Below are 15,580 nucleotides of genomic sequence, written 5' to 3' on the forward strand. Positions count from 1 at the left end.
TTCCGCTTTTTGACAGCTGTCCTCGCATGCCAGAGTGGTCTCGACAGTCGGACTCGGTCCCTCTGACGGATCGACGCGCCACGTCTCTCCCCGCTTCCCTCTCTCCTTCCCTCCTCGCGCTTCCTTGCCAACCTGCTCGCAAGTCCCTCCCGTTCGAGAGACAGCGACCTGGAATCGACGGTCCGACAGACGGACGGCCGCGCCACTGTCCTTCCTCTCTGTCCTTCCCCACTGTCCTCGACCTCGACCTCGTCCTCATGCATGCATGCGGACTCGACCCTGCCCAACTCTACCCGCGTCTCTCGCCAAACGAACCACGCCCTGCTTGCCGCTCGTTGCTTCTTAGCTTGTCGGCCCTCGCCGTGACAGAGTGACAGTGTGACAGCGACAGCGACAGCGTTCCACCTCGCCATCCCGCCACACCATCGCACCACAATTCGCTCGGTACCTCTCCGTCTCGCCCGCTTTCGATGCCTGTCACTTGTCTTCCATCGTCTGGTACGCTCACCCTTCCCCGCCTTTTCTCCTCTTCTCCGTTGCGATGTGATCCGATGCGATGCGATGCGATGCATGTACGCACGCTTGCATGCATGCGTCTAGAATCCCCCGTCCGACAGACATTGCCTCCCGGCGGCCCTCCTGGCGTCACGACTGCTCGTCGAGAAGGGGCGAAATGGCACCATAACCTTATTGGGCTTCTCCTGGCCTCCTGCTTCTCGACCTCGACCCCCGACCTCCGACCTCGACCTCGACCTCGGCCTCTAACTCAGAGCCCACCAGCTGCCTTTCCTACCCGTTCCGTCATCCACGACCATCTTCGTCGGCCTGTTCCATCGTCAGAGCCCTCGCTTGCGACCATCGCAAGAACCGGCTTCGCTTCGCTTCGCCTTCCCGCTCTGATCGGATCGACCTGGGCTGGTAACATGGCACACCTTCCTTTTCCGTCTCCGAACTCTTCATTGATCTCCTTCCATGCTCTGACGTGGGCCGCTAGACCGTCCCGCCATTCAAGCATTGTGTCTTCCCTCCCGGTCGATGTGTAGGTGCTCGTCGTCGCGACAAAGAGAGACGATGATGCCATCCCATCGTACTGCGCAACGGATGCGGTAACTGCTTCTGTTTGCCAGCCCCTTCGGCCCCCTCGTCACGGCATCGGACCTCGTAAACCCCCCTCACCCCATCAGCTGAACGGCGGGCTTGGTCACACGCAGCGCTCGGTCCCCTCTGTCCGAAGATGCAGCGCACGGTTGTGGGCTAGGTCGGTGCTGCTGCACGACGTACTGCCGCGCAGCCGCACAGTGTTACCCTCATCGACTGACAAGGACCCCTGTGGAACCCCACAGCGCGCCTTGCTTGACATCTCGCCCAATTGCCCGCCCCTCTGCTTCATAGCGCTCCGCTCCGCTGCTTGACAGGACAAACAGGGTATAAAGACGCCGCGTCCCAACCACCCTCCACCGTCTTCTTCTCCCCATCCTTCCATCAGTTCCTACCTTTCCACACCAGCTTCTTACCTTTCCCTTCTCACTGCATACCTGGCCCGGCGCTTCGTACATTCCAGCAACCCCCCCTCTTACCCCTACCACTTCCCCCAACTACCCCACGCCTAGTGCGAATACCCAAACCCCCCTTACCCCAACCCCTTTCCACCCTTGTCCCACCCTTCCCCCCTTTTTCACTTTCACGATGAAGTTTACCACTCTTCAGACCGCCGCCGTCGCTGCTGTCGCCGCCGCAGCCGTTGGCCAGGCTCGCCCTATCAACAACTCGGTCAACCAGGTCATCGCCGACGAGGGCGAGCACCACTTCGACTACGACGGCCACGGCCACGGCCACGGTTTCCACGAGGGCGAACACTACGAGCACGAGCACAAGAGCATCCCGCATGCGGCGGGCATCGACGCCGAGGGCAGTTTCAACAGCGCAGCGAGCGGAAACGATGGAGGAGCCAACGTTGCCGTGGCAGACAACATCCTCAACGGTGTCCTCTCTCGTCGAGGCGGACGTGGTCCCATCGACGCAGAGGGGTCCTTCAACTCGGCCGGCAGCAACAACGATGGCGGTCTGAACGTACCAGTGGCAAACAATATTCTCAACGGCGTTCTTTCACGTCGAGGAGGATTCGGCACCGACGCCGAGGGCAGCTTTAACAGCGCAGCCAGTGGGAACGACGGTGGAGCCAACATTGCAGTGCTCGACAACCTGCTCAACGGCGTTCTCTCACGCCGAGGAGGACGAGGCATCGACGCCGAGGGCAGCTTTAACAGCGCATCTAGTGGGAACGACGGCGGAGCCAACGTGGCCGCTCTCGACAACATCCTCAACGGCGTCCTGTCTCGCCGTGGCTTGGGCAGCGGTAGCTTCGAGGGCTCGGGCAACTCGGCAGCCGATGGTAACGATGGCGGAGCCAACGTTGCCGCTCTCGACAACATCCTCAACGGCGTCCTGTCTCGCCGTGGCTTGGGCAGTGGTAGCTTCGAGGGATCTGGCAACTCGGCCGCATCGGGCAATGATGGCGGCCTCAACGTCGCCGCCCTCGACAACATTCTCAACGGCGTCCTGTCTCGCCGCGGTGGTGGCAGCAGCTTCGAGGGATCGAGCAACTCGGCAGCCGATGGTAACGATGGCGGAGCCAACGTCGCCGCTCTCGACAACATTCTCAACGGCGTTTTGAGCCGTCGAGGCGGTGGTATCGACGCCGAGGGGTCTTACAACTCGGCCGCATCGGGCAATGATGGCGGAGCCAACGTCGCTGCCCTCGACAATATTCTCGACGGCGTTCTGAGCCGTCGAGGCGGAGGTATCGACGCCGAGGGGTCTTACAACTCGGCCGGTAGCAACAACGATGGCGGCTTGAACGTACCCGTGGCAAACAATATTCTCAACGGCGTGCTTTCGCGTCGAGGTGCCGGTGGCGAGGCCAACGGATACGGCGGCTCGGCGTGGCAGTGGCAGCAGAACCACCCGGTCGTCTCGGGTGGCGGCAATTCGGTGACGGCCGGCGGGCCGCAGGGCGCCGACGACAGCGGCCGGGGCGGCGACATCAGCGACAACGAGCGCCGCGGTGGTGGCGCGTACGGCGAGTCGAACGGCTATGGCGGCTCGTCGTGGCAGGGACAGGCCAACCACCCGGTCGTGAGCGGATGGGGCAATTCGGTCACCGCCGGTGGTCCCCAAGAGGCCGACAACAGCGGAAGCGGCGGCAGGATCGGCGACGACGAGGAGGGCGGACACGGTGGTCGTCCCTTCCGTCGTCGCGGCGGCTACGGCGGCGAGGCCATCGGCCAGGGCATCGAGCAGTTCGCCTCGGTCGATGCTGTCGGCGGCAAGTCGTTCCAGTATGGCATCAACGGTGACGCCATCGCCGACACGTCGGCCACGGCCGGCATCGCCAACCAGTACGCCTCCAACGACGCCGACCAGGGCCAGGCCGGCTACGGCTACCACAAGAGGTCCAACGCCAACCAGGCTGCCTCGGCCGATGCCTGGGGAGGCGACAGCTTCGACCTCCAGTACAACGTCGCCAACCCCATCAGCGGCGACGGCAAGAGCGTCACCATCGGTGGACCCCAGATCTCCAACAACGCGGCTCAGGGTGGCGCCATCGGACAGGAGGTCGGCGACGAGGAGGAGGCCCAGTACCAGCACGGTGGTTACCACTAAAACTTGGGTGGCTCCGCCCTCCTGGCTTTCTGCATGGACCTTCTCCCTCGTCCCCCCGTCTCCGACCCGATCCGGCACTGTTCTTCTGTTGTTGGCCGTACTCAGCCGGCCGATCCCACTCCCTTCGCACCTTCTCCTTCTCACCAAGACGCTCGTTGACGTCGACTCACGACCTTAGACCCATGGAGCTTCCAATCTTATTTTCTATGAAGGATCATGACGAGGATCGGGGATGTCTGGTCTTGCCTGTGCGGTGGCTCCGGTGGAGATGTCGCGGGAACATCGCTGAGTGCGGGGGTCGTAGCCAAGCGCCTGATCGACGATGGGATGATGATCGGATAAGGACTTTGGAGGGGTCAGAAAGGAGGAAGAAGGAGGTTCGAGTAGAGGGAGGATGGTGATGGATGGTGGCGATGTTGTTCGTCTGAGGTCGGGTTCTTATACCGTTAAGTCAGAAACGCTGGCTCTCCAAGCTGTCATCATATTGGGGCTAGGCAGCAGCTCTTCCTCAGCTCGACGTCCCCAGCCCCTCTGCCGGGCTGTACTCGCTTTGAGTCCTCAGCATTTGCAACAGGGGGCGGATCATGACACGGGACGCCCCATCGGCAGACAGGAGCAGCGGACTTCCGTGGTCAGCCCTTCGTGCGGATTCCTGTTGTCATCGAATAGGTCAAAGAGCAACCAAAGTGTGCATCTTCCCACGCCACCGCTCGAGCCCCGCCTTGACGTGCTCGAGCCCATGGACTCGATTGATGAGTGGGCCGACAGGGGCGATCCTTGACGGAATGTCTGGAACATCTGGAACGTCGTGGCGCTCCTTCTGCGGCTAGACCACCTCGTTGGCTGGCAAATTACCCCGGCTTTGCCTCGTAAAGCTGCCACCCTGCACCGATCAAGTGATGGCGGGATTGTAGGAAAACGCAGGTCGAAAAGCTCAACCTCTGCAGCAGGGGCCCGGATTACAGCAGCAGCAGCTGCCTTTGGGGTTCACCCCAGCAGGCCGCCCGGAGAGCGGTTCCTTCCTCGCTCGATTTGTGTCGAGACGCACCACCTGGCGATGCGTGTGGGATGACAAGGCGAAAGTCAGACTGGCAAGTCCGACGGGCAAGCCTCGCCGCGTCACCATCCCGAGACCAAGGCATCGGCATCGAGCACTATTAGTCCGAGGTCGAGACGTCCCGTTCGGGCCTGCTGTGTCCAGGCAGCCAAAGAGCGAGGAACATGCGCAGGTCTGCCCCTATACTGTGAGAAGAGGCTCGAGCGCGCGTGGATGCGGCCGGGGCCAACGATGCGGCAGGAGCAACGATCGATACGGCCCGCAACGATGCTCTCTTCGATCCCAGTGCGCAGGTCAAGACAAAGTAAACCACCACGATCGAGGTCGGCTCAATGAGAGCCAGCGAGCATCGAATCGCGGTTCTCGTTGTCCAGGCGAAGCTCCTCTTCGCCTGGACAGAAAACGTCAATTCAAGCAGCTGATGAACAAGGCTGAACCGCTGACATCGACACGTGTGACTCGACTTGGGCAGGCCTGGAGCCGTCCAGCGCCAAACATCCTGTGAAGTTCGCATAGACGCCGTGCACCTGGACACCATCAACGCGGTCACCACTTGGAGGATAGCGTCGGCGAGAGATGATCTAGAGGCGACACTCGTAGGCAGCGACAGACCCCGGAAAAGAGCGCCGCAACCTTAGCACGTCGATGAGCGCCGAGAGGAGCGCCTTCCCAGCCCGAGCATGTTTCGATCTGCGACGCTCGTCACTCAGGGCGCAACTCTGTCGGCGGAGAGGCGGTGCCGCAAGATAACAGCAGACCGGCTGCCGGTGCATGGGCGGGCGATAAAGAGCTCTGCTGTGACTAGATACGGATGGACAGGCTCGTCAGCCTGCCGATGACCGGCCGTGACGTCGTGGGCGGGCTCCTTTCCGAAAGATGTCACGGCTGAGTTCTCTTTGATGAAGGGAGCTCGTCCAGCAAGGCAATTGCCTGCTCTCCTATTGCTCTGTGTCCACACGATGCTCGCAAAGGTGCTTCCAAGCCTGCTTGTGCGCAAGCGTCCAAGGAGTGGGGCGAGCGTAGGCCGAGGAGCGAGAGGCCGCTGTCAGCTTGTACCGCGGCCGCTAGGGGGTTGCGAGCTCTGCTTATGTCAGCAGCCGAATATTCCGAGAGCCGAGGTTTGGCGCGAAGGTGGCCCCAATTTTTTTGCTCGGCTGGCGCGGGTGGGCCCCAGGTAGGCAGGAGGGTGCTCTCGTTCGCCTGCCCCACCACTGCTTGCCACCACCCCTTAGCTTCTTGTCCTCACCATCATCATCGTAGCAGCACCTCGGGCGTCTTCATCCCATCGTCTCGCGTTTCACCCGACCGCCCTAGTTTTGCGCCTGCAGCCTCGAAATGGACATCTTCCGCACCCTCTCGACCGGAGGCGCACGCTTCGACCGCAGCCGCTTCAGCAACGACGTCCGCCTCTTTAACCCAGCATCCAACCCGGCAGACCCATCCTCGTCCGGGGGCTCCTCGCACAGGTCTGCGAAGAAGGCAAAGACCTCAGCATCGTCCTCCAACCCAACCCAAGTCGTCGTACCGGACTCGCTCGACTTTTTCGGTAGCGCGGCAAAAAGCCAGTCGACTACATCGGCGCAGCAGAAGCGCAACGCGGCCAGCAGCGACAACGATGATGGCAGCGATGACGACAGCGACGCCTCCGACATCTCCGACGACCGCGGCGACGACGAGGGTAGGCCACGCAGCAGCAAGCGGAGAAAGGCAGGAAGCCGCGACGACGACGACGACGACGACGAGGCGCCCCTGACGAAAGCGACGCTGCCCGCCTACCTGAAGCGCTACAAGATCAAGCTCACCGGCACCGACGTCCCGCTACCCTTGGCATCGTGGCGCGAGCTCGAAGGCCGCTTCTCGGTCGAGCCATGGCTGCGCACCAACCTGCAAAAGTGGGGCTGGTCCAGGCCCACCGCTATCCAGCGGGGCGCCATGGCCGTCATGCTCGAGGACCGCGACCTGCTGGCGGGCGCTCCGACGGGCTCCGGCAAGACGCTCGCCTTCCTGCTGCCCCTCCTCCACCACCTCCGCGCCCCCGCAAAGGACGGCTTCCGTGCCGTCATTGTCTCGCCCACCCGCGAGCTGGCGCAGCAGATCTACGAGCAGCTCCGCCGCCTCTCCGAGGGGCGCAACTTCAAGTTCTGCGTCCTGACAAAGGCCACCGAGGCCACAATCAAGCAGGACCCCAAGCTGCGGAAGAAGTTTGACGTCCTCATCACGACGCCCATGCGGCTGGTGCACGCCATCGAGCAGGAGGAGGTCGACCTGTCCAATGTGCGCCACCTCGTGCTCGATGAGGCCGACCGCCTGCTCGAGCAGGGCTTCCTCGAGCAGACCGACGCCATCCTTGCAGCGTGCTCCCACCCGCGCCTGCGCAAGGCGCTCTTCTCGGCCACGCTGCCCGCCGGCGTCGAGGAGATGGCCAAAACGTTCATGGTCGACGAGTGCCGCGTCATTGTGGGCCAAAAGGACGGCGCCACCGAGACCATCTCGCAGGAGCTCGTCTTTGTCGGTTCCGAGGAGGGCAAGCTGCACGCGATGCGCTCGCTGATCCAGGAGGGCGGTATGAAGCCGCCGGTGCTCCTCTTTGTCCAGTCAATCCAGCGCGCAAAGGAGCTCTTCCACGAGCTCGTCTACGACGGCCTCCACGTCGACGTCATTCACTCGGAGCGGCCCCAGGCGCAGCGCGAAGGCGTTATCCGCGCCTTCAAGCGGGGCGACGTGTGGGTGCTCATCTGTACCGAGCTCATGGCGCGCGGCATCGACTTCAAGGGCGTCCAGCTCGTCATCAACTACGATTTCCCGCAGACGGTCCAGAGCTACATCCACCGGATCGGCAGGACGGGCCGTGCAGGCAGAAAGGGCCGCGCCATCACCTACTTTACCAAGGACGACGCGCCGTATCTCAAGACGTGAGTCGGCCGCCCATGTGGGCCTTAGCCGCGCTCGCTCGCTCGCTCGCCCATGGCCCTGACTGACGACGATCTCATCTCCCTTTTCCTCCACTGTGTGTCACAGCGTGGTCAACGTGATGCGCCAGTCTGGGTGCGAGGTGCCGCAGTGGCTGGTGGAGCTGCCCAACCCCAACAAGTCGATCAAGAAAAAGATCAAGCAAAAGGCGCCGCAGCGCAAGGACGTGCGCGCCGCCGCGGGCACGAGCCAGCAGGGCCGACGGCTGGCCAAGAACCGAAAGGAGATGATCGAGGCGAGCAAGAAGCGGAAGCTCAAGGCGCAAAAGCAGCAGCAGCAGCAGTCGTCGTCGGCGGCGGCGGCAGCGGCCAAGGAGGGCAAAGGCGGTGCTGCGGCTGCACAAGAGGCGGCATGAGCGAGAGACGGAGTAGCCAGGCAGGCTGTGTTGGAGCTGGCAGGATCGCTATGGCCCCTCGCCGCGCCGCGCCGCGCCGCGCCGGCAATGCACCCACCACCCGCTTCACACGAGACCAGCTGTATTTCACCGATTGATTGCGTCCGGACCGCTCGTCTGCCTGCGATCGGCAGTGGCCTTCCGAACCCTCGGTGCTGCCAGACTATCTCTCATCATTGCCTTTCGGGTCGATACCGGTAGCGGCGGCATAGTTCCACGCGCCCTGCTTCTGTTGACGTGCCACGCCCACGATAGGAGGAATGGCCTGCGTTGCATACCCGGACTCAAAGAGCCGTGCGTCTGTGCGTCTGTGCGCGGGTGTGTGCAAGCCAGGCAGGCGTCGTTGACCCGTCGGGATCATGATGCCGGTCTGCGGTGGGACCACGTACGTCGATCTGCATCTCACCCTCTCGTCATCCGCCCGCCTGGGCCTGCTCGATGAGGTGGCACCTCGAGGACCCCCGGGGTCGGCCTCGACGCTTCCGCGGCTGAACGGACGGACGGCGGTCGGGCCGAAAGCCGAAATCAAGCAAGGTCGTACACAGCCGTTCATCCGCGGCCCGCCCAAGCTGGGCCCGCGGTCGGAGTTCGGCTGACCTGCCTGCCTGCCTGCCTGCACCTAACCTGCCTGCCTGCAGCTGCTGCTTGAGCCTCTGCAGCGGGACTTCTTCCGATGGAACTCGCCTCTAGAGAAGCGCGGCGAGCGAGCGAGCCAAAAGCAGCAGCAGCAGCAGCCGCTTGCTCGCTCGTTGGCCGGGGCCGTGGCCGGAAAACACCATACATCGACCGACCGACGTTCTGGACCTCTGCCGAGTCACCCTTCCGCCTGCCTGCCTGCCTGCCTCCTTGCTTGCCTTGCTTGCACATACCCAGCGCTGCAACACCTCGTTGATCACCTGCAGAGCGCATCCATCCATCCTACCTCGCTCCTGCGCTGGACTGAGCGCGATTGCGATCACAACGGCGCCTTCCTGCCAGGTCTAGTCCGACGGATCGAATGCCAGAAGAAGCTGGAGGGGGATCGAGCCTTGGAGAAGACGCTGCCAAGGAAGCAGGCAGCCAGGCTGCCAGAAAGACGGGCGGCCCGGAGTACATACGTGGCCTCAACCTGCTGGCCTGCTCGCTGATTGGACAGACCACCGGGCTGGGCAGGGCGGGGCTGGGCGCAGCAGCTGTTGTGGTACGGGCACGGTGCTGTACCGCTACGCTTCCGCTGCGCCGCGACCTTTGCTTCGCTTCCGGCTTGCTCTGTGTACCGCGCCTATTTCCGCGTCTCGAACCAGGCCTGCCTGCTGGCCTCTGCTTTCAATTGGCCCGTCCCTGCCTGGCTTGCCTGCCTTCTCATCGTCAAATGACCGGCAGCCGCGTGGATCTGCGCGGCAGCCAAAGAAGGCCAGGCTGGGCAGAAGGGGGACAGACAGGCCTGGCCTGCCCGCTCGTCGATGCCATCCGTCGAAGCGAGTCCGGAGCGAGCCGCCAGGTGGTGGGGGAGCTACAGTAAGCGGCTCGGCTGGGCCAGGCTGGGGCTAAGCTGGGCCGGCAGGGGGCCACGGAGCAGGCTGAGGCCAGGCAGGGTGCGACGACCAGAGACAGGCTAGGATAGGGCGACCGCAGGCGGGCGGACGGACGGAAAATCCGAAACAGCGCAGCAGCAGAGAGACACGAGAGGCTCGCAGCGAGCGAGCGAGCGAGCGAAGCAGACGGGCGGGGGAGAGAAAAAAAAAAATTGGGGCCAGGCAGACAGGCAGGCAAGTCGGTCGGTCGGTCGGCGGGTCGGTCGGTCGGTTGGCAGCGGGGCTCAGCGCGCCTCTCTGCCTGTGCCTTTCTTTCTCTTGGCCCCCGCGCGCCTGGCAGGCTTGGCTCGACCATCCTCTGCCTGCCTGCCTTCCCTCTGCTTCGTTTCTCTTCCACCTCGACGGCCCTGCTCGCCCTGCTCGCCCTGCTCGACTCCTCGCTCTCCGGGCGATCCAGCTGCGATCGACGCCATCTTCTCCTCCTGCCACCACAGCACCATCACCATCGCCATCGGCACCGGCACTCTCGCGACCACCGACTGCGGTCGCCTTGGCCACCTGCCAGCACACACTGTCCCGGCACCTCGACGCTACAAAGCCAGCTCAGCTCGCCTCGACTCGCCTCGCCCTGCCCTGCGCTCCTCCTCACCCTTCTCCTTCTCCCCTCGTTTCGCCTCGACGGCGCTTGTGCGAGCGCATACCGCGCGCTAGCAGTCAGCCAAACGCGGTCGAGGCACGCGAGCACCAGCGCCAAAGCAGGGTCCAGACCCAGCAATCGACGGCTTCGACGGAGCGCCTCGCTGCAGTGCTGACCGCTCCGCCGGCGACCACTTCCGAGCGAGGCCCATCTTCGACCCCGCATCGCGCCTTATCGAGTCGTCCACCCTTCTGGATCTCGCCGACCCGATCCGGCCCGACCTAACCGACCGGCTGGGTTCTTGGGATTCCTCCAGATCGATTTGCCGATCGCTACCACTCTCACTATCCGCCGCGGCTTCGTCAACCTTCCTCGGCCCCACACAGCAAGGCGATAGGATACGCCTCTGCCCACAACGCTTTCACCTTTTCCCACACGACCATCGTCCGGCCTTCTGCCCTCGGTTCTTGCCCACATCGCTCTTTGTCTGATCGAAGCTGACCCGTCAGCTGGCCATGCTGTTGGGCTCGCGAAGCCTTTCACGAACACAGCAACAGCCACCACCACCACCACCACCACCTTCATTGACCAACCCCTGGCCGTGAGATCTGCCTTGTCCATCACCTCTCACCCTTCCGACGCTGCCCCTCGGCATTCGCTCATTCTCTATCAAACAGGATTCGCTCCGCTACCCTGACGGCCATCACCGCCAACCGGCACCCAAGGCGGCGCCCAACCTCGCACACCTGCGTCACCATCATCTGAGCCTGCTCGACTTCACGTCTAGCCAGAAATCCGGCAAGAGTCGTGCACGCTGCCCTATTCTCCTTTTCCGTTTCGGTCAACAACCTCCTCCGCTCTTCGACGACTCTGAACCAATCAGCCTGTCGACCCGCCTTGCTTTGCTTTGCCTTGCTTTGCCTCGTTTCGTCCGTCGACCTCGACCTGGACGCTACCCGATCAGACCGACCAAGCGCTCGCCTCGACACAACCCGTCGACTCGCCCTGAGTTTGACCAGTGGCCCCGAGTCACAGTCGACGTGACCGGGCGCCTCTGCTGGCATCGCTCGTCTGGCTCTATCTATACCCCCACCCAGGTGCCCATCGCCGCCGTGGAAACATGACGGAAGTGTCCGGCTCGCCTCTGCTCAGCGTGGATCGGCCGCGGTCCACGCGGTCCAGCATCTCGAGCGATGCGGCCCGGCGCAAGATGAGTGCGCGGCCAAGACAGCCCCCTCTGGATCCGACAGCCTGGTCGTCCTGGCTTCACTCTTACCAGCGCGGACTCTGGACCGACAGCTCCGGCGTCGATAGCGATACCGAGGCACCCTGCTCGCCTCTCGGCGACGCGGGAGCCTCGACCTCGTCCTGCACTTCTGTCAGCGGCAGCACCGATGACCGGCCAAAGATGTGCCCGCTCCAGGACCAGATGGTCCGATCCCACAACGGCAATATGCTCGACTCGTTCGGTGAGTGAACCATGCCGTGCACAAGAACGCAGACCGCCGGTCCCGCGTCACGGACTTCGTTGCAGGCCCGTCGTATCGATCTTTGCGTCCCTTGGAGCGACGGCGCTGACACAGGATCTGATCTCGCGCCTTTCTCCCGGCTCGATTGCTGCTGTTGCCCCGGCAGAGTTCTTCAAGCGGAATGGCTGGCTCGCTCCGCCGCAGCTGCCGCGCAAGCACCGGCACAAGTGCGGCCTGGCGCTGCGGCGGCACCACGTCACTGGCCCGCACGAGCGCGAGGCGCTCAACCTCTACGTCAAGCACACCATGGCCGTCTTCAAGGTCGACTACGCCTCATTCATGATTGCCAGTACAAACGAGTCGGATATGCTCATCCTCGCGCAGGAGGGTGGCAAGGCCGACGTGCAGCGCATCGACCGCGCCACGACCCTCTGCGCCCACGCCATGCTGCTGTCCGAGGACGAGGTGCTGGTCGTCGCCGACACCAGCAAGGACTGGCGCTTCTCGGCCTGCCCCGCGACCAACGCTGGCACGCCCTGCAGCAAGCTGGGCCACTCGCTCCGCTTCTACGCATCGGCGCCCCTCTACCTCTCCTACTCGTACGACGGCGTCGAGGGCATGGTCCAGGCCGGACGGCTGTGCATCATGGCCAGGGAGCCGCGCCAATTCAGCGAGGCAGATGCCGACCTGCTGCTGTCCATTTCTCGGATGGCGAGCGACGCCATGGAAAAGGAGCACCAGATCCGGCGCAATGCAAAGACGGCAGACATGCAGCGGAGGTCGGCCAAGCTGGTGCGCGCCATCGAGACGGTCAAGTCGTCATCGGTGTCGCGAAGTCCGGCCTCGACCGACGCCGGCGGTGGCGACGACGACGCAGCCGCCTCATCAAGCGCCGAGTCGTCCGGGGCCGAGGGCATGCTGCGCTACTCGACGTCGGTCATCGACATCGCGTGCGACGAGCTGCGTGGGGCCCTCGGTGCCGTCGCGGTCGCCGCCATCGACATTTCCGGCCTGCGGATCAAGCCGGCCGCGCAGGGCAGCGTGTCGCCGAGGACGTCGGCCTACCCTATGACGCCATGGCAGGTGCCCGACACGCGGCTGCTCGCGGCGCCGCTGACGCCGCCCTCGGAGCTCGGCGGCGCGACGACGGCTATCCTCGATGCCGTCGCAGGCCCCTCGACCTCTCCGACGATGCGGCGGCATCCCATGCACCGCACGCGGAGCTCGGGCGTCGACGAGGTCGAGCCGATGGTCAACGGCCCGCCAGTCCAGCTTCTCTGCCTAGGCGGCGACGCCAAGTACCGACCCGTGGTCAAGGGCCCCGCCCAGCTCCAGGCGCTGTGCGACTGGCTGGGCCGCCGCGTCCGCAACGACCGCCTCGAGAGCCGCGTCAAGGTCTACCGCACGCCACACGACACGACCCAGTCGGACGAGGACAGCGAGCCGCTCGACGCGCCGCCGCCGAGTTCATCGAATCCGCTCTCACCGCTGCTGCCGGGCGAGGTGCCGGTGCGCGAGTATGCCGTGGCTGCTGCCTATGACGTGCAGCAGGCGAGGCCGCTGCTCTGCTTCCTCGTTATGTTCTCCGACGACGCCGCCCTCGAGGAGCCCGAACAGCTGTTTATGGAGAGCTGCGTCGAGTACGCCGTCAGCAGCATCATCCGCCAAAAGGCGCGCGACATTGACGGCATCCAGGCCGAGTTCCTCCGCCACGTGCAGCACAACCTGCGCACCCCGCTGCACGGCGCCCTCGGCGCCGTCGAGTACCTGCGCAGCTTCATCATTGCGGGCGACATTACCGAGGAGGAAGCGGCGCCCTCGATCGACCTGCGGCCCGACGGCGTGCTGGCGACGCTGCTCGACTCGATCTCGCTCAGCGGCACCACGCTCAACACGTACATCGACGATCTGCTCAGCTTCCAGAACTTGGCGGGCCTCACTGACGGCTCGCGCCGCCTGGCTAAGCCGGTCTCGACCGACATTGTCAAGCTGGTCGAGACCGTCTGCAACGAGGAGTGGGAGCTGGCGCAGCGGCTCGAGATGCAGTCGCAGCGGCTCGAGGTCGGCTCCGGCGGTTCCAACACCTCGCTGCAGCTCATCATCAAGGCCGACGACCGCGTCGCGGCCCACGAATGGATGGTCGACGCCAAGGCGCTCAGCCACGCCGTCCGCAAGGTGGCCTCTAACGCCATCAAGTTCTCGCACCACGGCTACGTCGAGGTCTGCCTCCGCGCCGGCCGCCACGCGCCCGATGCCGAGACCGGCGAGGTGCCCGTCGAGATCGAGGTGCGCGACACGGGCATCGGCATGACGCGCGAGTTCTGCACCGAGCACCTCACCAAGCCCTTCACCAAGGGCGACTCGTTCCGCGACGGCATCGGCCTCGGCATGACGATCGTGTCATCGACGGTGCAAAACATGGGCGGCAAGCTGTCGGTCGCCTCGGAGGTCAACGTCGGCACCCGGGTCACCATGACGCTGCCCTTGGCCGTCGGCAACCCGAGGGCGGGCAACGGCGGCGTGGCTGACGGCGGCGCAGCCACGTCTCCGCAGCCGTTCGCCGTCAAGCGCATCGCCTTCTTTGGCATGGAGACGCGCGGCCTGCGTCGGCTGAGCAACAGCATCTGCGAGTACCTGATGCCCAACGGCGACCTGCAGCTGGTCTCGGACCCGCTCGAGGCCGACTGCATCATCCTGCCGGACTGCGCCATCTCGCGCCTGGTCGAGGGCGACTCGCCGCTGCGCGACCGGCTGCGGCCCGACGCGCGCTTCGTCGTCGTCCAGCTCTCGCTCCGTGTGCGGCCCGAGGGCATCGTCGCCTTCCAGGACCGCGCGGTGCTGCCGTTCCTGTCGCCGCACGGCCCCTCGGCGCTTGACCTGCTGGTGCGCTTCCTGCGCGAGGAGCACCCGGGCATGATCCGCGACGCCGCCCATCGCCCGCTCCACGCCTACTACCATCCGCGCTCCGCTTCGGTCGACGGGCCAAGCGACGCTACGCGTGTCAACGGCTCGGACGCCTCGGCCGTGTCTGACGCCGACTCGGCGTCCACGGTGGTCGCAGTCGAGGCGTCACTCAAGGGCGCCGTCGAGCCGTCGACGGACCCAGACGCAGCGCCTGCGGGCGACGATGGCGAGGCCCACGTGGCCGCTGTCCAGTCGGAACCTTCGTCAGCGCCACCGGAGCAGCCCACGCCCATCGACGAGGGCAGGGTCGAGGGCGGCGGCCACGACAGCGGCGACGAATTCCGCGTACTGGTGGTCGAGGACAACCCGATCAACATGAAGCTGATCGTGACGCTGCTCAAGCGGCTGCAGATCCGGTACGAAGAGGCGCACGACGGCGCCGAGGCGGTGCTCAAGTTTATCTCGTTCCGCCCCGCCGTGGTGCTGCTCGACATTTCGCTTCCGATACAGGACGGCTTCGAGGCGTGCACCCAGATGCGCGCCCACAACCACCCGTCGCACATTGTGGCCATCACGGCGCTCAGCTCCGACGACGACCGGCAGCGCGGCATCGAGACGTGCGGCATGGACGCGTGGATGACCAAACCCGTGTCGCCGCGGCTGCTGCGCCAGGACATCATTGCCTGGCAGCAGGCGTGGCTCGACAAGGCCATCGCTGTCGCTGACCCGGCGTCGCGGCCGGCCGAGCCCGAGCCCGTGGCGGCCTAGGTCTAGGAGCGAGTCGCGCCTGTGACGGGTCGACCCTCGCCCCTGACATCTCTTGGTCGACGCCTCGGCGGCTGCCTGCTCGCTCTCTTTGGTTCTCATCCTCTCTTTCTTCTTTCGCTTCACTATCTGCGACATCTTTGGGCTTTCACTTTTGCCCCCCGTCTTGTACCGACGGGGCTTTCCCTCCTCTCTCTCTCTCTCTCT

The 15,580-nt window shown here is 64.6% G+C and overlaps 3 protein-coding genes across 3 annotated transcripts; all 3 read left to right on the forward strand.

Annotated features, from left to right (window-relative positions):
- Positions 1–1,686: 1,686 nt before the first annotated feature.
- Positions 1,687–3,663, forward strand: PFL1_04303 (uncharacterized protein; the record flags this gene model as incomplete). Its single annotated transcript, XM_007881829.1, has 1 exon — positions 1,687–3,663. The coding sequence occupies one exon, from the start codon at positions 1,687–1,689 to the stop codon at positions 3,661–3,663; it is 1,977 nt and encodes a 658-aa protein (XP_007880020.1).
- Positions 3,664–6,055: 2,392 nt separating this feature from the next.
- PFL1_04304 (uncharacterized protein) lies at positions 6,056–8,045 on the forward strand (the record flags this gene model as incomplete). Its single annotated transcript, XM_007881830.1, has 2 exons — positions 6,056–7,632; positions 7,739–8,045. The coding sequence occupies 2 exons, from the start codon at positions 6,056–6,058 to the stop codon at positions 8,043–8,045; spliced, it is 1,884 nt and encodes a 627-aa protein (XP_007880021.1).
- A 3,310-nt stretch (positions 8,046–11,355) lies between these two features.
- PFL1_04305 (uncharacterized protein) lies at positions 11,356–15,376 on the forward strand (the record flags this gene model as incomplete). Its single annotated transcript, XM_007881831.1, has 2 exons — positions 11,356–11,704; positions 11,871–15,376. 2 exons carry the CDS (start codon positions 11,356–11,358, stop codon positions 15,374–15,376), a joined length of 3,855 nt encoding a protein of 1,284 aa, XP_007880022.1.
- Between the last annotated feature and the right edge of the window lie 204 nt (positions 15,377–15,580).

The sequence above is a fragment of the Pseudozyma flocculosa genome (genome assembly GCF_000417875.1).
Source record: "Pseudozyma flocculosa PF-1 unplaced genomic scaffold scaffold00014, whole genome shotgun sequence".
In the NCBI taxonomy this organism is placed as follows: Eukaryota; Fungi; Basidiomycota; class Ustilaginomycetes; order Ustilaginales; family Ustilaginaceae; genus Pseudozyma; species Pseudozyma flocculosa.